The sequence below is a fragment of the Danio rerio genome, chromosome 13, assembly GCF_049306965.1.
Source record: "Danio rerio strain Tuebingen ecotype United States chromosome 13, GRCz12tu, whole genome shotgun sequence".
Taxonomy (NCBI): domain Eukaryota; kingdom Metazoa; phylum Chordata; class Actinopteri; order Cypriniformes; family Danionidae; genus Danio; species Danio rerio.
In genome coordinates this window covers 36,668,144-36,686,945 of record NC_133188.1, presented here as the reverse complement: position 1 = coordinate 36,686,945, position 18,802 = coordinate 36,668,144, and the positions used below count along the sequence as shown (strand labels likewise).

Below are 18,802 nucleotides of genomic sequence, written 5' to 3'. Positions count from 1 at the left end.
GGAGGAGTGCGGCGCTGCTGTTTAAACACACACACAGGGGAGCCAGGCAGCTAACCATGGTGAATGTAAAGAAACGGAAAGGTCGGGTCGTGATTGACTCCGACTCGGAGGATAGTGCGAGCGATGATAATTTGGATCAGGTAGGAACCTCATTGACGCGAATGTGATCCAAAAACATCGCTGTTTGCCGATTTCTAGGGCACAAATGTGTCAGGACTGTATGTGTGTGTTGGAGTCCCATGCTAAGTGATGTGGGAAAGCTAGCTGGTTAGCAGGGGCCTGTATGGTGGCGTCGTGCTGCTATTGAGGCAGTTACACCTGAATTCGGGATGCTTGGAGTGCTTTTTATTGTGGCCTGCAGTGCGCGCGCATTTCGGCTTTAGTAAAGAAAGCAGTCGCGTGCGTTTAGAACCTTTACTGTTTTATGACGTCACAGCGCCGCGGCTAAACTTCTATTTCGGTTGCAGAAATAAGACGAAACACTAGAGCGGACAGACGCTCATCAAACACTTCCCAGAAACATGCTCTCTGATTGGGTAGAAAGTCACATGATTCATTGATATAAGAGCATGGAGAAATATTCATGTAATAAAGTTGACTGTTTTGTCCATAAATAACAAACCCACCGTGATATATGATAAAACTGCTAATGACCATTAAAAAGCTCTTTTAGACAATTAATAAGATAAATAATTAGTTAGGGTAGTTATTAGAAGAATGGGTATCACTTTATTTAGTACTTCATGGTCCATTTAACTCATTGGTTGAATTTAAGTTACATTGCATCCACATGCCAACTAATTCTCATTAGATTATAAGTAGACTGTAAGATTGGGGTAAGGGTTAGTGTAAGGTAACATGTACTTGCAAAGTTTCTTATAGTCAGTTCAATGTTGAAAGAGCAATATCAACAGATATTAAGCAGACAGACTACTAATACTCTAATGAGAATTAATTGGCATGTAGTTGCAATGCAACTTTTAGCCAACAAAATGTGAAATAGGGACCATCAAATAAAATCTTACCGAAGAAAGTCATAACAATGTATTGTATAAGGCAAATTAATAATGATATCTCTACAAGTATTCAATTTGATTAAAGTTTGGCTGTGTAAACATTTAACGTGTTTGTTAACTCACGGGATGGTAACACATGCAATCACATGTGCTTACAGACATATTTTGCCAAAACAAGCAAAATAACAGAAGAATATTGCAGTGTGACAGACGAGTTCAGGATTCATACGGTCATGCAAAACCTGGAAAAGTCATGGAATTTTGACATGACATTTTCCAGGCCTGGAAAAATTTTGGAAAAACAGAAAAGGTTTTGGAAAAGTCATGGAAAACTGGATCTGTATACTTGAATATAGGTTAATTACTTCTTTTCTGTTCTTGGCCAAACACATGCTCTCACATTATTAGTGCGGTGAAAGCATTATCTGAATAAAAATTTACATAGACATAAATTGAAACAAAGTATATTGTTGCATTTTTTTACGATATGCTGTAATAAATTTTGCCATGCATATGTAGACATTGCATCAAACATTTCAACAATCAGGCAACAATTTGAAGCATCAGGGTTTTCTCTCCATCAGTGCGGGCTTCGGCACCACTCGTAATGCAGCTTGTTTCATGGATTCAAAATGTGATCATCTTCATTTGAGGGTCTACTTGTTCTAAAATATCAAAGATATCTAGTTTAATATTTTTCAAGCTAGATTATTAAAAGTAATATTTATCAAATGATGACTGTTATTTTAAATTTTATTTATAAAACCAGAAAGCACTATTTTTGTATTTATTATTGCTGGTCATTTATTATAGTTTATGCAGAAGTACTGCATAGAAAAAGACTTGTTCACTACTGGTCAGTCTAAAGTAATAAAATCTTTCCAAAAGAGATATTCAGATCATCAGGTGGAGTTATATTCATATCGCAATATTTATTGCAGCAAAACTAAATATTGCAGTTTCAGATTTTTCCAGTATCGTGCAGCCGTACTTCTTATTATGTACTTGCCATAATACTGCTTAGTTAAATATTTTTGAAATACAAACATTTTAAATACCCTGTTAGAAGTTCTGTTTATGTATTTGTTCTAGCTATGGTTATTAACTTTCATTAACATTTTCAAAGACTCACTAGTGTAAAGCAGTTGCTACTGGATATTGACTTTATTATTTTAAACAGCTTTTTCAGGGTGTAGATAGAAATCAAACTTTAAATATCAGTCTTCATGCATTCAGCTTTTTCTAAGCCATGTTAACCCCAGTTCTTTAAAAAGACTCTAAATGTTTTTGGATTATTTAATACCTTTTTTTCTATCTTTTTAGTTAAAATCATCATAAGTTATCTTAAGGCTTTCTTGGGAGTTTCCTCGGTTCCTTAAGTGGGCCCCAGCCACTACCTAACTTTTCCTTGTGGTGTCTCGAACCTCAGTTTTGAAAACCCCTCTGCTCTGTACTGAACATATTAACTTGAACCATGTCATGCCCCCTATAGGTAGCACATCCAAGTGCACTTCTCAAACATCCTGTGCACTTGTTTTCATTCCATCAGTGTTGACAAATTACAGCGCTAGCCATGTAGCAGCCAAAAAAAAGGACTCAACAAACACCAACAGCAGTCTGATTACTAAAAAACAAGCACTTCCTAAGCTACTTGTATATAGAATTGCATGCACAATATGATATGCTGAGAAGTTTAAAAGCAAATAATCTGCAGTATTATAAATAATAGCAAAATAAATAAGTAAATTGAACGTAATCACACTGAATCACATATAATAACCTAAAGAAATTGAGTTTGGTGTCTGTCTGTATGGTTATAAGAACATGCAGTTTTTTAGTTTGTTTTTTTGCATTTAGTCAATGCTAAATTTTTCTGTGTTGTGTGTTTTGGTATTCTTAGATAAAATTAGCACATTAGCAGACACATGCTGACAGTAACACTCACAGAACACTATTGGCTTCATTTAAAGATGTGCGAAAATAGATTTATTTTTCATATTGGTTAGACACTCTTATTTCTGCTGCCACTCTTACCCTACAGGCTCTATGCAGAAGAAAGCAGAATTTAGTGGAAGAGGTGTCATTGTGATGGCATGTGTGTTTTCCTTTGTTTTTAAATGAACAACAAAGTGAGACGCTCCTCCATTTTTGTGCAAGTGGAAGGAATTTCACCCAATGTTTGGAAAAACACGAATGAACAAAAATATATGTTTGTTTGTTTGTTTTTTGCAGGAGCTGCTGTCTCTTGCCAAAAGAAAGCGTGTGGATTCTGATGAACAGGAAGAGCCTGTTAGTAAACCTGCCGCCTCCACTGACTCTGAGACATCAGACAGCGATGATGAGGTATGGATAATTATTAAAGGCTGGTGTTTTGGATATTCCGTACAATTTCTTGTCTAGAAGTAGTATTCAGAAAGCTGGAGCCTGGAGTGGATAACACTAAATGGGTCTCATCAGGGTTTCTTCATCTGATGTAGTCTTATCATCGCATTAAAATAGCTCTCAGGTAGGCATGAGACTATAACTGTATTCAAGGTATACAGCAGTTTGGATAAGTCAAGGTTTTAAAACCGACAATTTTCTGTCATACCGTTCCTAAGGTTTAAGTAAGATATTTTTATTTACGTTTTTTTTGTTGTTGTTGTTTTTTTTGTTTTTTTTTAGGACAACAGTATCTCCAGCAGAAAAGATATCCAAAGATGCTGTTTAAATTGTAAAGAAATCTGTGTTTTTGAAACAGATGAAGACAGCAGAAGTCAATGATTCACTAGAATTATTTTGCCTGACATGTTTGCCCTTTACAAAATATCAAATTTTAAATGGAAACTTCAAATAGAAACATTTTTACCCAGATATTTAAACATATTTTAGAGTAGTAATCACAATACCGTGGTACTGTGAAACCATAATATTTTTATCCAAGGTTATCATACCATGAGAATCTTATGTCTGCCCATGCCTGCTCTTAGGCGATAAGCCTAAATTACCACCTGTTTTTTATTGCATTTATTTATTACAGTTACTGTAAACAATTGTTGCATGGTTGTTTCAGTTCTTGTAGGCCTTGTTCACTTATTTTTCACATTACCATTCTTAAGACCAAACCTAAAGATACAAATTGAAATAAATTGCTTTACTGGCATTTTGCAGCAGAACTTAAACATCCTACGGGCTGTTTTTTCTGCGAGTGATAGTACAGGTATGGATACATCTGTACCAGCTCTGCTACTCCACCTTCCAGTTCGTTCATGTGCCTATATTGGTGTTGTTGTGCTGAATATTTTTCTCTTGCCTCATTCTGAAGTCTGTGAATAGGAAGCACAGCTAAGGGCTGATTTATACTTCTGCGTCAAGTCAAATCAAATCACTTTTATTGTCACATCATCAGCAGCACGTGTGCTATCATGAGTGAAAAGCTTAGGTCCTGGCTCCAGACAGTACAAAATACAGTTAGTGCAAATAAAATGACAACAGCATGCTCCCAAAAAAACAGGACAATGTAAAATTGACAGCGATTTGTACAATGAATGGGTGTCCACATAGTTGTAGGCAGTATTGTTTTAAGTGTGGATTGGTTAAAGTGCAGTGCATGCTACATATTGATGGTGTGCAGTGAGGGGTATGGAAGAGTCTGTGTGGGGTGTGTTAAATGTTCATCAGCCTGATAGTCTGAGGGAAGGAGCTTTCCTTCAGCCGGCTGGTGCATGACCGGATGCTGCGGAACCGTCTGCCTGAGGGTAGCAGAGAGAAAAGCCTATGGCTTGGGTGGCTGGAGTGATTGATAATTCGGTCCCACTTTATATTAAGTGTCCTTACCTACTATGTACTTACATCAAAAAATAAATACAATGTACTTACTGTGTTTATAATGTATTTGAGAACACTTGTGGTGCTTTTGAGTTGGGATAGAGGTTGGGTTATGGACAGGTTTTGTGGTATGGGTAGGTTTAAGGGTGGGTTAAGGTGTAAGGGATGGTCAACAGTGTATTTACAAATGTAGTTACAGAAGTTAGTTACAAATGTAACTACATACATGTATTTAATCAAGCATAAGTACACAGTAAATACATGTATTTACACAATAAGTACATTGTAACAAACTATTAATTCCTGTTTAAGTACATATTAGTTAAGGCCACCTAATATAAAGTGGGACCGATAATTCTCTTGGCTTTCCTCATGCACCCCCTGGTGTAGATGTCCTGGAGGGAGGGAAGCTCACCTCCTACTACGCGTCCAGCAGTTCGCACAATCCTATGTAGGTCTTTGCAATTGCTGCTGGTGCTATTTCCATACCAGGTGGTGATACAGCCAGACAGGCTGCTCTCCACAGTGCAGGTGTAGATTGAGTGGAGGATGTGGGGGCTCATTCCAAACCTCCTGAGACGCCTGAGGAAGAAGAGGCATTGTTGTGCCTTAGCACTGCGTCTGTGTGAGCAGTCCATGTCAAATCCTCAGCGATGTGTTCTCCAAGAAACTTGAAAGTGCTGACTCTCTCCACTGGTGTCCCATTGATGGTAATGGGAGTGTGTTCTCTTTTCTCTCTCCTGAAAACCACCACCAGCTCATTGGTTTTGCTGATGTTAAGTGAGAGTTGGTTTTCCTCATACCACTGCGTCAGAGTGTGCACACGTATGCTCCGGTGCAGCCTTCACGCGGTCGCATTGCCTTTGCCGTGGTTGATGCTGACGCACACCTCTCAAAAAATGTAACTACATGTTGCAACGATGACTAGTGTGTGCGGGACAGAGAGCTGTGCAAAGCTGTTGTTTACAAGTGTCGTGTCCCGTGAAATAGCTCTAGATGGAAACTGTTGTTTTGTGTTTATTGTTGTTGCACGTCCACCGGTTCCGCTTTGAAATGAGTGAGTTTTAACTGCTGAAGTTCAAAGGTGCTAAGGACCAAAACAAACTCCCCTAAAAAGTTTGTGGGCTGTTTCGAACTGCCAAATTAAATGCATAAAGAACTTAGTTTTGGCGGGATTTTGTTTGACGTTTTTTTCAGTTTTTTTTTTATTTTTATTTTATTTTGTCTAAAGTATACCAGTGCCTTTAGTAGTGCCATGAGTTTTTCGATTATGAGCACAAATGAAGATCTGCATAAAGGTCTCAGCAAGCATTTTATCCCTTTAAAATACTACTTTAATAGACATTCTAATACACAACTATCTAACAAAAGTGATAACTTTTTAGTTGTTTGTCTAGTTTGTAGTTTGGAGGTTTACCAAGACTGTCTTTTCAGTGGTCTTGGTCCACTTTTCTTTGGATTGCACTGGAAGAGACAGCATTTACATTTATTCAGATGAACATATTACTCTACCAGTAGTTTGCCTCATGATAGTTTCATCACAATATCTGCATAATCATAGAATATGTATTATCTAGTGTGACAATCTCATCTTTTTTGCATATTTGTTATTTTTAGAAGTAGTTTTGTCCACATCATTTTCACATACCTGTGTTAACCTTGCTAGTGAGTTTGAGGACAATGATTGAACAAATGGGTTCTTCTTATTAGGAATTATTCTTAATAAGAATTCTCTAAACTAGCAGTAGCCAATGTCTTCTATTTTATTTTTTTATTTACTTACTGTTAAATTCTTGAAATGACTAGTCCCTTTACTAACAAAGCAGCTGTCACGAAAGATGCAGTTGTAATTTTAGCTCTTTCTCATTTTTGTAGTCAAATATACAGTGACATCCACCATGCTGAATTATTCCTGATCCAGTGGTGGTTTATGTCTGGCTGTATGAGTGCAGTGTGTGGTTCTGGAAAATCCCCAAAACCCATATACAACTTTGTCTTATCGATGTGTTCTGTTGATTTGTTAGTGGACTGTTGGAGGCACTAAAACCAAAAAGAAGGGGAAACCGAGCAAAGGGCCTGAAAAGAAGAACACAGTCAAGAAAAGAAAGGGCAAAGCAGCTTCATCTGGCAGCTCAAATGGAGACAGTTCAGGAGAGAGTTCAGCTCCAGAGGAAGGTAAGGCATCGGTTTGGAGTCTGTACCAAACGAGTACATTGATAGAACTGGAAAAAATCAACAAAAGATGAAGTGACTTCAATTAGTTTCTCCCCTATTTACTTTATTTAAGGTGAAGTGTCAGACTCTGACAGTAACAGCTCATCCTCCAGCTCGGATTCTGACTCTTCATCTGAGGATGAGGTTTTCCGGGACGGTTATGGAGATGATCTAATGGGGGATGAGGAGGACCGGGCACGTTTGGAGCAGATGACAGAAAAGGAAAGAGAACAGGAGCTGTTCAACCGTATAGAGAAGAGAGAAGTCCTCAAGAGGAGGTAAAAGGAGTTTCAAAGTTCATCTCTGAATAAAAGTTTGAATTTTGATTGTTTTCATACATGTAAGAGAAGGTAAAACTGTGAAATGAACCTAAATCACATGTAACTACAAAAATTATAATATATTTAATTTAGAATACTTTTATCTAATGTGTTTGATGTTAGAGACCAAAAATAAATTGTAATAGTTTTATACTACTTGTACTGTGCAGAAATTCAGAATAGCTAAACATGAAGGCAAAAGAAAAGCACAAAGAAATTGTGCTTAATAAACATGCATTTCTCTGTAAAAGATTTGAAATTAAGCAAAAATTGAAGACGGCAAAGAAGAAGGAAAAGGAAGAGAAGAAGAAGAAACAAGAGGAGGAGCAGGAAAAGAGAAAACAGTCTCAGGTCCCAGACACTCAGGTGGTAAGTGAATCACAGACAAAATCACCTTCCTTATAGAAACACAAACAGGGTCTCACACTCGTGTTTTCTCTCTGTGTGCATGCAGGTGATGTCCCATAACAAAGAGAGACGGATAAAAAGAGATGAGAAGCTGGACAAGAAATCACAGGCCATGGAAGAGCTGAAAGCAGAAAGAGAAAAGAGGAAAAACAGAACTGGTAGCTTTTTTTGCTTTTTCTTGACATTATACAATTTTGAGGAATAAATTATTTAATATGCAAAATAACCACATTTACTTACTTATAACTGGACATACTTTTTGTAGCTAGTGCTGCCAGTATCTGATCTATAATCTTTGACATTTCAGCTGAGCTCCTTGCAAAAAGGCAGCCACTTAAGACAAGCGAGGTCTACTCCGATGATGAAGAGGAGGAGGAAGATGACGATGACAAGTCTTCAGTAAAGAGTGACCGCAGCTCAAGGTCTTCATCGTTTGATGAAGAGGAGGAGTGAGTATTAGACCATCCACTATCTTTGTTAATGAAGTAGAGATGCACAGAACCACTGAAAACTTTTGGATTGGTGGGATTTTTAAAAATGTATCACCAACACTGCGGTTAAGCAATACTGAAAATTCAGTAATTCTGTGAAATCTGTTTTCTGTTTTGACATTTTAGAATGTGGCTCATTCCTGTGATGACAGAACAGAATTCTTAGCATATTATCAATATAGAAAACAGTTATACTGCTTATTTCTAACTAATATTTTTAAAAATAATAATATGAAAGCTATTTAAAAGCACTACACATGTCTGTAAAGCACTACACATGTCTGTAAAGCACTACACATGTCTGTAAAGCACTACACATGTCTGTAAAGCACTACACATGTCTGTAAAGCACTACACATGTCTGTAAAGCACTACACATGTTTGTAAAGCACTACACATGTCTGTAAAGCACTACACATGTCTGTAAAGCACTACACATGTTTGTAAAGCACTACACATGTCTGTAAAGCACTACACATGTCTGTAAAGCACTACACATGTCTGTAAAGCACTACACATGTCTGTAAAGCACTACACATGTCTGTAAAGCACTACACATGTTTGTAAAGCACTACACATGTCTGTAAAGCACTACACATGTCTGTAAAGCACTACACATGTCTGTAAAGCACTACACATGTTTGTAAAGCACTACACATGTCTGTAAAGCACTACACATGTCTGTAAAGCACTACACATGTCTGTAAAGCACTACACATGTCTGTAAAGCACTACACATGTCTGTAAAGCACTACACATGTCTGTAAAGCACTACACATGTTTGTAAAGCACTACACATGTCTGTAAAGCACTACACATGTCTGTAAAGCACTACACATGTCTGTAAAGCACTACACATGTCTGTAAAGCACTACACATGTCTGTAAAGCACTACACATGTCTGTAAAGCACTACACATGTCTGTAAAGCACTACACATGTCTGTAAAGCACTACACATGTTTGTAAAGCACTACACATGTTTGTAAAGCACTACACATGTCTGTAAAGCACTACACATGTCTGTTAAGCACTACACATGTCTGTAAAGCACTACACATAACTGTAAAGCACTACACATGTCTGTAAAGCACTACACATGTCTGTTAAGCACTACACATGTCTGTAAAGCACTACACATGTCTGTAAAGCACTACACATGTCTGTAAAGCACTACACATGTCTGTAAAGCACTACACATGTCTGTAAAGCACTACACATGTCTGTAAAGCACTACACATGTCTGTAAAGCACTACACATGTCTGTAAAGCACTACACATGTCTGTAAAGCACTACACATGTCTGTAAAGCACTACACATGTCTGTAAAGCACTACACATGTCTGTAAAGCACTACACATGTCTGTAAAGCACTACACATGTCTGTAAAGCACTACACATGTCTGTTAAGCACTACACATGTCTGTAAAGCACTACACATGTCTGTAAAGCACTACACATGTCTGTAAAGCACTACACATGTCTGTAAAGCACTACACATGTCTGTAAAGCACTACACATGTCTGTAAAGCACTACACATGTCTGTAAAGCACTACACATGTCTGTAAAGCACTACACATATCTGTAAAACACTATACATGTCTCTTGGTTAATTTAACGCATACTTCCTGAACACAGCATATATTCAGTGCAGCAGTTAAATGTTTTTAACATAATATTTTATGAATCTGTAAACATAAACAAAAATATATAGATTTTTTTTGTCCATCTGTAGTAAGCTTGCTTAACCATCCATCTGTATTTCAGAAAAGAGGAAGCTCCACCCAAATCCCAGCCTGTCTCATTACCAGACGAGCTGAATCGGATCCGGTTGTCTCGGCACAAGCTTGAGCGCTGGTGTCACATGCCATTCTTTGCCAAAACAGTCACTGGCTGTTTTGTTCGAATTGGCATTGGAAACAGCAGCAACAAGCCCGTTTATCGGGTCAGTAAATATCACTCATCACATTAGAAACATCAATACCTCTAAAAACAGCAACATGAAATTAAATGGCGAGATATATATAACATGCAAAATACACAGATAAACCAAAATGATTTTAATTCAACAGGTGGCTGAAATCATTGACGTAGTGGAGACCGCTAAAATCTATCAGCTAGGATCCACACGAACAAACAAAGGCCTTCAGCTCCGGTGTGTATGCACAGTTGAACTGATTTTATCTGCATCTTTTTGTCGTTGCCAATTTGTGTAATAGATTTTTGCATGTTTGCAGACATGGAAATGACACACGGGTCTTCAGACTTGAGTTTGTGTCCAATCAGGAGTTTACTGAAAGCGAATTTATGAAATGGAAAGAGGCGGTAAGTTTTGTTATGTAGTTGTGTACATTTTCTTTTCATTTGTGCTTGTTCACTATATTCTTTTGTCAACTAAATTTGAATTGGGGTTGAATTGTTAGGTTAATTGCAGTATTATGCAGTATTATACACTGTTGCATTATGGAATATGCATATCCAATAATAACCTTGTTGCTGGCCCTTAGATGATGATCGCAGGAATGCAGCTTCCTACTCTGGATGAGATCAACAAAAAAGAGCAGTCCATCAAGGAGGCCGTCAACTACAAATTCAATGACAAAGATATTGAGGATGTACGTTTATTCCCATTCCTAAATACAAGATATTGTGATGGTTGATTTCTTTATCCAATGAGAATTATTAACTGTAAGAATTTTTTTAATAGATTGTCAAAGAGAAAGACAGATTCAGAAAGGCGCCACCAAACTACGCCATGAAGAAAACGCAGCTTCTTAAAGAGAAGGTTTGTGATGTTTCTGATGTATCACAAGTAAATATGGCCTTTTTTGTTTGTGTTCTCATGCTGATCACCTTTTGTGTGCAGGCCATGGCTGAGGAGAGCGGAGATGGAGACAAAGCGAAAACACTTCAAGATCAGTTGAATGAGCTGGAGGAGAGAGCAGAAGCACTTGACAGACAGAGAACCAAAAACATCTCTGCCATCAGGTCAGAAATTCTTCTTATTATAAGGGTTAAATTTAAGGGCTGCTTAGTATGCATTTGCAGGGTCTTAAAGTCTTAAAATGTTTTACATTTCAAAAACAAAAGCTTTGGCCTTAAAGTGTTAAACTCACTGAAGGAATGCGATGCATTAAATCATTTTAAACGGGTCTTAATTTTCCTATGTTCATGTAAAGCTACCCAATAGGGTCAACTCCACCCAACAGTCCATCCCAGTAAAACTCTTATTTTTATTCATAGTAAAACTTTTAAGTATTTTTAACTCTATTTACCAATTTTTATTATTATTTTCTTACATCCTTGCAAAAATATTTGTTTAAGTTCTACCTGGTAAGGGCATTGACCTGGACCGACTGTTGTGCAATTAGTTTATTGTGGGTTTTAAAATTTTGTTTTTATGCTGAATTCATGAATTTATAAAAATATTTGTGTTGAAAAAAATATATGTAAATAACTAGAGTTTGCCTGTTTTATTTTTATTGATTAATGCACTTACTTGACTTATTTTATTTATTAATTTTCCTTCTGCTGTTTCTCTGGTTCATCGCAGTGGAATGAACCGCCACTTACTTGACAGATTTATATATTTTTAATTTCAGGTGGTTTGTGTAAAGTGTTTTATGCAAGGTAAAATAATTTCTACTTGCATCTTTAGTGATTTTTCAACTAATTACAAGTCCTGTCCTGATAGGTGGATGTAGCTGGTTTTGACGCAAAATAAATTTTACCTTGTTAAAAACTAAAGAACTGTCTAAAGTGACATTTTTGTAAAAAGTTATTTTACTTACCAGCTAATAACCTTATCATTAACTATAAAATGAAACTTCTGAACCTAATCAGAGGAGACTGATAGAAAATGCTCATTTACAAAAAATGAGGTCTGATGGATTTAGAGGGATTTGCATCTAAAATCTTTATATATAGATATAGAATTATAGATGTAGTGTGTATAAATGTCACTTTTGATCAAATAAATGCATGTTTACTGAGTAAAAGTGTAATTTCCTTTAAGTTATTGTCCTACACAGTCCAGGATTTTTAAATTTAGTGACTCTTTTTATCATATAAATCTTTTTATTTATATTTTTTTAGCTATATCAACCAGAGGAATCGGAGCTGGAACATTGTAGAGTCTGAGAAGGCCTTGGTGGTAGGTTTTCTTGATGTTTTATAAGTTATAAGTATAACTGTCCAAAAACAACATTCTGCAATCTAAATATCTTGGTTGTGTTTCAGGCCGAAGGTCAGAACTCAAAGAACCAGCAGATGGACCCCTTCACCAGACGGCAGTGTAAACCAACTATGGTGTCTAATGTGAGGCATCTCTCTGTCAGCAGGTTGTTTTTATGTACGTCCTTTTATTCGGTTGTTTAAAAAAATGTTTTGGCTTTTCTTTCTCAGGCAAGAGATCCCTCAGTCCATGCCGCTATTTTAGCTCATCTAAACCAGAAATACGGTTCAGGCTCGGGCGCGGGCCAAGACAACAGCCAGCAGGCCAATAAACAGGTAACGCATACAAAAAAAAAACAAGCTCACAGCAAAATGTTTGTCCCATAATTCACTTGTTTATCTTGTATTCAGTTGGGCCAGGCTAGCCAGAAAGACAAAGACGTTACAAAACCGACCAGCGACCTCTCAGAGGACCTTTTCAAAGTTCATGACTTTGATGTCAAGATTGACTTACAGGTTCCTAATGCTGGTAAGTGTTTCTTAAGTCTAATAATTGTATTACTACTTTGATCCAGCAGGAAAGCACAGTAAAGCAATGCTGGTGATCGTATAGTCATTCATATTGACCAAAAATTGATCAAATGTCTCAAGTACGTACATTTAAAGGATTCGTTCATTCAAAAATAAAAATTATGTTATTAATTACTTGCCTTCATGTTGTTCAAATCCCATGAGAGCTTTGTTTATTTTCTGTAAACAATTTAAAGGTGCTGTATGTAAGTTTTTGACTCTTCTAAAGCATAAAAATGCCATAATATGTTTGCAGATAATTAAAGTGGTGGTTCACTACGATATCATATTTTAAACTTTAGTTAGTGTGCAGTAAAGCTATGTGATCATAAACAACATCTCTGAATGTAAAAAGCTAAAAGTTCAATGCAAAGGGAGACCTTGGTTTTTTACAGAGTTAGCTTAGCAAAGCCTTCATTGAACGAGTTTGGGAGGCTACAAAAAAATACTTCCGGGCCTTGAGAGATCACAAACGTACTTTTACCACGCGCACACACTGCGCAGCAAAGGGGCAACGACCTGTAAGGGTTTTTATTTGTTAAAATTTATTTTGACATGTAGGCCTACAGTGTCTAGCCTTAATGGTATGTTGTAGCAAAGATGTAGACAACGGGAAATGCTGTTCGCCACCGCTAATGATTTAGCTACAAATTCTTATTTGTCAGTCAAACTGTTGTAAACACACAGAAACACACACACACACACTTCACCAGCACAATAACTTAATCATTAGAGATAAATAAAAATAAGCATAAGCATCGGAGAAAAATAAAAATAAGCATCGCTCCCGCGCACATGTGCTTCTCGTGTTACAGATGCATTCAGTTCATAGTATACACACACACACACATAAACACACACACACACACACACAATAACAAATTCTCTTAAAGGAGCTGCACCCCATTTTCACTCGTTACAGACACTTGTCAGATTTTATTTTAGAGAGCAGTCATGAGGTTGACTGACTGTTTACACAAAATGCGCATGCTTGTATCCGCGAATCACAGCACATTATGACACGAGACCAATCAGAGTCACATAAGAGCAGGCCTTATAGAGGAACTAGGAAATATATCAGTCATTTTCATGTTAGCTGAGTAGCTGTATATAATCAAAGTGAGATTTATGAAAAATTTTGGCAATTTCCTTCAAGTGATACAAGAGCACACATTGCTTTGCATCTTAATAACACAACCAAGCCTTAATTACATTCCGGACCACCCCTTTAAGAAACATGCTAAGTGAACATCCTTTTTTTTTTATCTGAAAAACAATGCTGACGTCAGATATTCTGATTTGAAAATGTGAGTTATGTGCGGGAACACTGTTTTTGTTTTGGTTCTTTTAACCCGCCCAATGCCAGTTCAGCCAATTATATTTCAGCACGCCGGGTTGCCTTGATGGAAAACCAGGTATTTCATTCATTTAGTCAGAAAGGCTCTCAAAGCATGCGCCCGTGACCGAAATGCGACCTCCAATGGACAGTATCAGACTCTGAAATGAGACGTGGATTCAGAGTTCCATATGAGGTTATTAATTAGCAAATAATATAAATATTGCAAATGTAAACATTAGGTGAGCAGTTTTACATTGTAACTCTGTGTCCTAACAACAGACTATGTGACAAGATTTGCAGTGATAAGCAATTTAAATACAACCATTCAGAAGTACAGAATATGCCCTCAATTGTGAAATGGTAAGGTTTATAATCTAATTATTACATATTAAACCTCTTTAACATTATTAAATGTACATGCTAAATCACTCATATGGGTTAGTTTTAAGTCACAGTTCTAAAGTTCAATTTCAAATGGGTTGAGTTGAACTATCTGCTGCTGCTTTCAGGAGTACGACAATAAATGTCATGTAAAATGGTATTAAAACTGGCGTTATTAGCATTTAACACTGAATAAAGCACTTGAACTGTACCTGAGGTGATCGTAAGATCAAAAATAATATAGAAAAATAGTAGCCACTTCTAAAATTAGATTTCAGGTGTTGGTTAGGACAAAATCTCTAGGACAAAAATATTTCTTCTATCAGGTGCCGTTGCTTTGGACATGTCAGATGAGGTGCCTGTGTTTTGATCCAGGGGTGCAATATCTAATTCAACCACTGGGTGTCTAACTGGGTGCACCTTTAAGATGTTTTGGATTAAATCTGAGAGCTCTCTCATCCTCCAGAGAACGTCAGATAGTGGACAGTCCTGAGATGTTTAAAGTCTGAAAAAAAATTAAATCATCAAATCATTCTGTGTGACTTTTTTTTTATATCATATAAAACTCCAAGAGCACTTGTGCAGCAAAAAACTAAACTATAAAAAATGGATGTTTGGCGATGTCTCCGGCATTATGTCAGAGAGATTACTATGAGCAATGCGATGCTTGTAGTCATACTGCATGTAGTAAACGCACCCTGACAACCTAGTTACATTTTCAGTTTGTTTGTTTTTTGCTTCATGGGTTTTTGAAGCTTCGTATGATTACAATTTACATGGACTGTGAACATCTCAGCTCTGTTTCTATTTGGGATGATAGAGCTTTCAGATTTCCTCTAAAATATCTCAACACTTGCCCTGCCATTGAGGAGATTTTGTGTGCACGTACACACACACACTTGTATCATATACTATTGTATTATATACTATATATCTTAAAAATGTCCTACTTTTAGAAATTGCATATTTCCCTGCATTTTTGTCAAATTTGTGGCGTTTTTGATGAAACCCACCAGCTTTCAAGTGGGGATAAAACATGAGCACATTTTTTTTTTTTTTGAAAGGAGAGTTCTGTTTATGTTCTTTGTTATACACTATATTCATCTATTCCTAGCAGGAAATTTTCAGAGGGCTGTCAAATTGAGACGAAAATCATCAAATATGCTGGTTGGCATCTTTAGTTTAAAAAAAAAAAAAAACACTGGCAGGTAAAGAGTTATTTTGTGTTAATGAAGGTCTCGGAAGTTCCGGGAGTCTCCCGTATATTAATAGTGGCTCCCTGATGCCCGCGAATAGAATAAAATATGCTGGAATCTTGACCAAGGTAGCAAAAGTGTGCATGTGAGATATAAATGTCTGCATCGTAAGTATTTATACTGCGCATACCAGAACGCGTGCACATGATGGAGTGAACGAGAGAGTGAGATGAGACCATACATGCTTATGGAACTTTTCATGTGTGCTTGCTTTGGAGCGACAGATAATCCTAAATGGTTTACTCGGCAAATTAAACCAATCAGCTTTCAGTGTGGGAGGACTTATTTATTTCATTGGGGACCTAAACTAAGTTAAGTGCAGCCTACGAAATCATCATGGTGGTGAATCTTTTATTGCAGGTGTATTATTGTGAAAAGAAACATAGAAACGACATGAAAGCAGGCTTTTGTTTCAGCTACATCCAATAATCATGTGAATAACTGTATTCTATTCATGCAGAATTCATGTGTTCATGTGAAATTCTTTCTAAATAGTTTATAAAAAATTTCCCTGGACACGACATCTCCCTCAAATGAGTTTGTCGCAGGTTGGGATGTCTGTTTAGGTGGTATAATTAATAACATAATTTTCATTTTTGGGTGAACTAATCCTATAAAAATGCTCTGATACCTTGTTTTCTAGAGTGAGATTCTATGATGTGATCATGTTACATTTGACTTTTTTTCCCCTCCTTCAATCATCTACAGAAGCAAAATCTCTCTCAGTGAGTTCAAATGCATTGCCTGTTAAAGATGGAGCACCACGCCGATCTCTCAACCTGGAGGACTACAAGAAGAGACGAGGACTCATCTGACCGATGTTTCTATCCTCCCTTGCATGAGTGGACACCTGTGCTGAGAGTGTGAAGCTGTGGCCACCCCTGTGTGTGTGTGTGTGGGCGTGGGCGTGGGCGTGGGCGTGGGCGTGGGCGTGTGTGTGTGTGTGTGTGTGTGTGTGTGTGTGTGTGTGTGTGTGTGGGAGAGAGAGAGAGAGAGAAAGAAAGAGAGAGAGTGTGTATGATAAAGAGAGAGTAAGTGCTCACCTTTAAGACTGAGAGACTGTGTAAGTGTGTACGTTTCACCTGTTTGTAAGAGGAAATACTCATAAATAATGACAACTTTCAGGTCTTTTCCTGCAAAGGGTCACCTTTTTTTGAGAGCTGAAAAGTCCTCTGCGTTATTTACAGCGTGTGCTGTCTCGAGAACAGAAATGCATTACCTCTGATTCTCCGTTTCATACCAATGTATGCAGCATATTTTCCTCCCTCTCAGACCCTCACAGAAACCACCCTTTTATATCCAAGCTTGTGAATGACTATCTCAAAGGACACTATCAAAACAAAAAAGAGGACACAAATCTTGGGTTATTTTTTTCTGGAAAGTTATTAGTTGTCGATATTGATGATTGGGTCTGCCTCGCTTTCTCGTTCCTCTTCAAGAAGCTCTGAGTTTTTCAAAAGAAATGAAAATCCTTTTTTCTCTCCCACACCCGCGTGTAACTCTGCTTGCCGGTTTAGAGGCCAAGGGCTCGACCAATCAAAGGGGGAGTCTGACAATGACATCACACTCCCTAAAGATAAACGTTTGTTTTCACGTGAGACAATGATTGACTAAACGTGGCTGCCATGTTCAAGAAAACAATGAGAATCGATGTATGTTTTTGTTTTTACTGCTCTTTTTCTTCCATATCCCTCTGTCTCACTCGGAGCTGATGTAAGTGTTATTGATCATTAATTATTGATGAAGTCTTTTAGTCAGTTCTGTATCGTGGCATGCATTGTAAATAAGCGATCTTGAGTGAGTGCGGCTGAATAAAGGAGGAACTTTTCGTAATCGCTGTGTTTGCGTGGTCACTATTCTGAAAGCTGTTTTGTTGTACGCAAGAACATTTACATGTGCATTTTATTACATTTTTTGGATTATTTCTGTTTTTTGAAGTACCTTTTGAGCTTACACCTTTTTATTAAATATATCATGATGTACTACTTTTTGGAAAAGTTCTCACATTTGTACTGTTGTCCATTAAGAGTTCTCACATTTGTACTGTTGTCCATTAAGTGCCACTTAATAATATTATTAAGTGTTTCGAGGATTTTCTGAATGTTCTGTTTTGGTTGTGGGAACAGGGATTTCAAATGTGACTAGTTTGCTTAATGTTATTAGGACATTAATTTTATTTTAATTATCCTGCAGCATTCCCTTCACCTGTATTTCATTACAGATTCGATATTTTGGAGATTTAAAATATCCCAATTTTTTTTTTTTCCCCAAATGATGTTTAACAGAGGAAGGAAATTTTCACAGTTAGTCTGATCATATTTTTTCTTCTAAAAAAAGTCTTATTTGTTTTATTTCGGCTAGAATAAAAACAGTTTGAATTTTTTAAAAACCATTTTAAGGTGAATATTATTAGCCACTTTAAGCTATATTTTTTTCGATAGTCTACAGAACAAACCATCGTTATACAATAACTTGCCTAATTACCCTAAACTGCCTAGTTAATCTAATAAACCTAGTTAAGCCTTTAAATGTCACTTTAAGCTGTATAGAGGGGTCTTGAAAAATATCTGGTAAAATATTATTTACTGTCATCATGGCAAAGATAAAATAAATCAGTTATGAGAAATGAGTTATGAAAACTTTTATGTTTAGAAATGTGTTTAGAAAAAATCTTCTCTCCGTTAAACAGAAATTGTGGAAAAAATAAACAGGGGGGCTAATACTTCATGGGGTTAATAATTCTTGACTTCAACTGTATTCTTTCCACCTCATATTTATAACCAAAACAATATTGTAAGCATGCTTTCCATTTAAAATGTTTGCTTTCT

At 36.9% G+C, this 18,802-nt stretch overlaps 1 protein-coding gene across 2 annotated transcripts; it reads left to right on the top strand.

The window, feature by feature from the left end:
- Nucleotides 1-10: 10 nt before the first annotated feature.
- rtf1 (RTF1 homolog, Paf1/RNA polymerase II complex component) lies at nucleotides 11-17,807 on the top strand. Of its 2 annotated transcripts, none has more exons than XR_012388325.1 (18): nucleotides 11-140; nucleotides 3,249-3,359; nucleotides 6,848-6,998; nucleotides 7,111-7,315; nucleotides 7,609-7,726; nucleotides 7,812-7,923; nucleotides 8,073-8,214; nucleotides 10,023-10,200; nucleotides 10,328-10,410; nucleotides 10,493-10,580; nucleotides 10,763-10,870; nucleotides 10,963-11,040; nucleotides 11,122-11,243; nucleotides 12,351-12,408; nucleotides 12,495-12,572; nucleotides 12,660-12,764; nucleotides 12,840-14,601; nucleotides 15,223-17,807. XR_012388325.1 is itself a non-coding variant. In NM_001083577.1 (18 exon segments), coding segments are annotated over 18 exon segments (2,046 nt in total). In that variant the 5' UTR covers nucleotides 30-56; the 3' UTR covers nucleotides 16,790-17,795.
- Nucleotides 17,808-18,802: the final 995 nt, after the last annotated feature.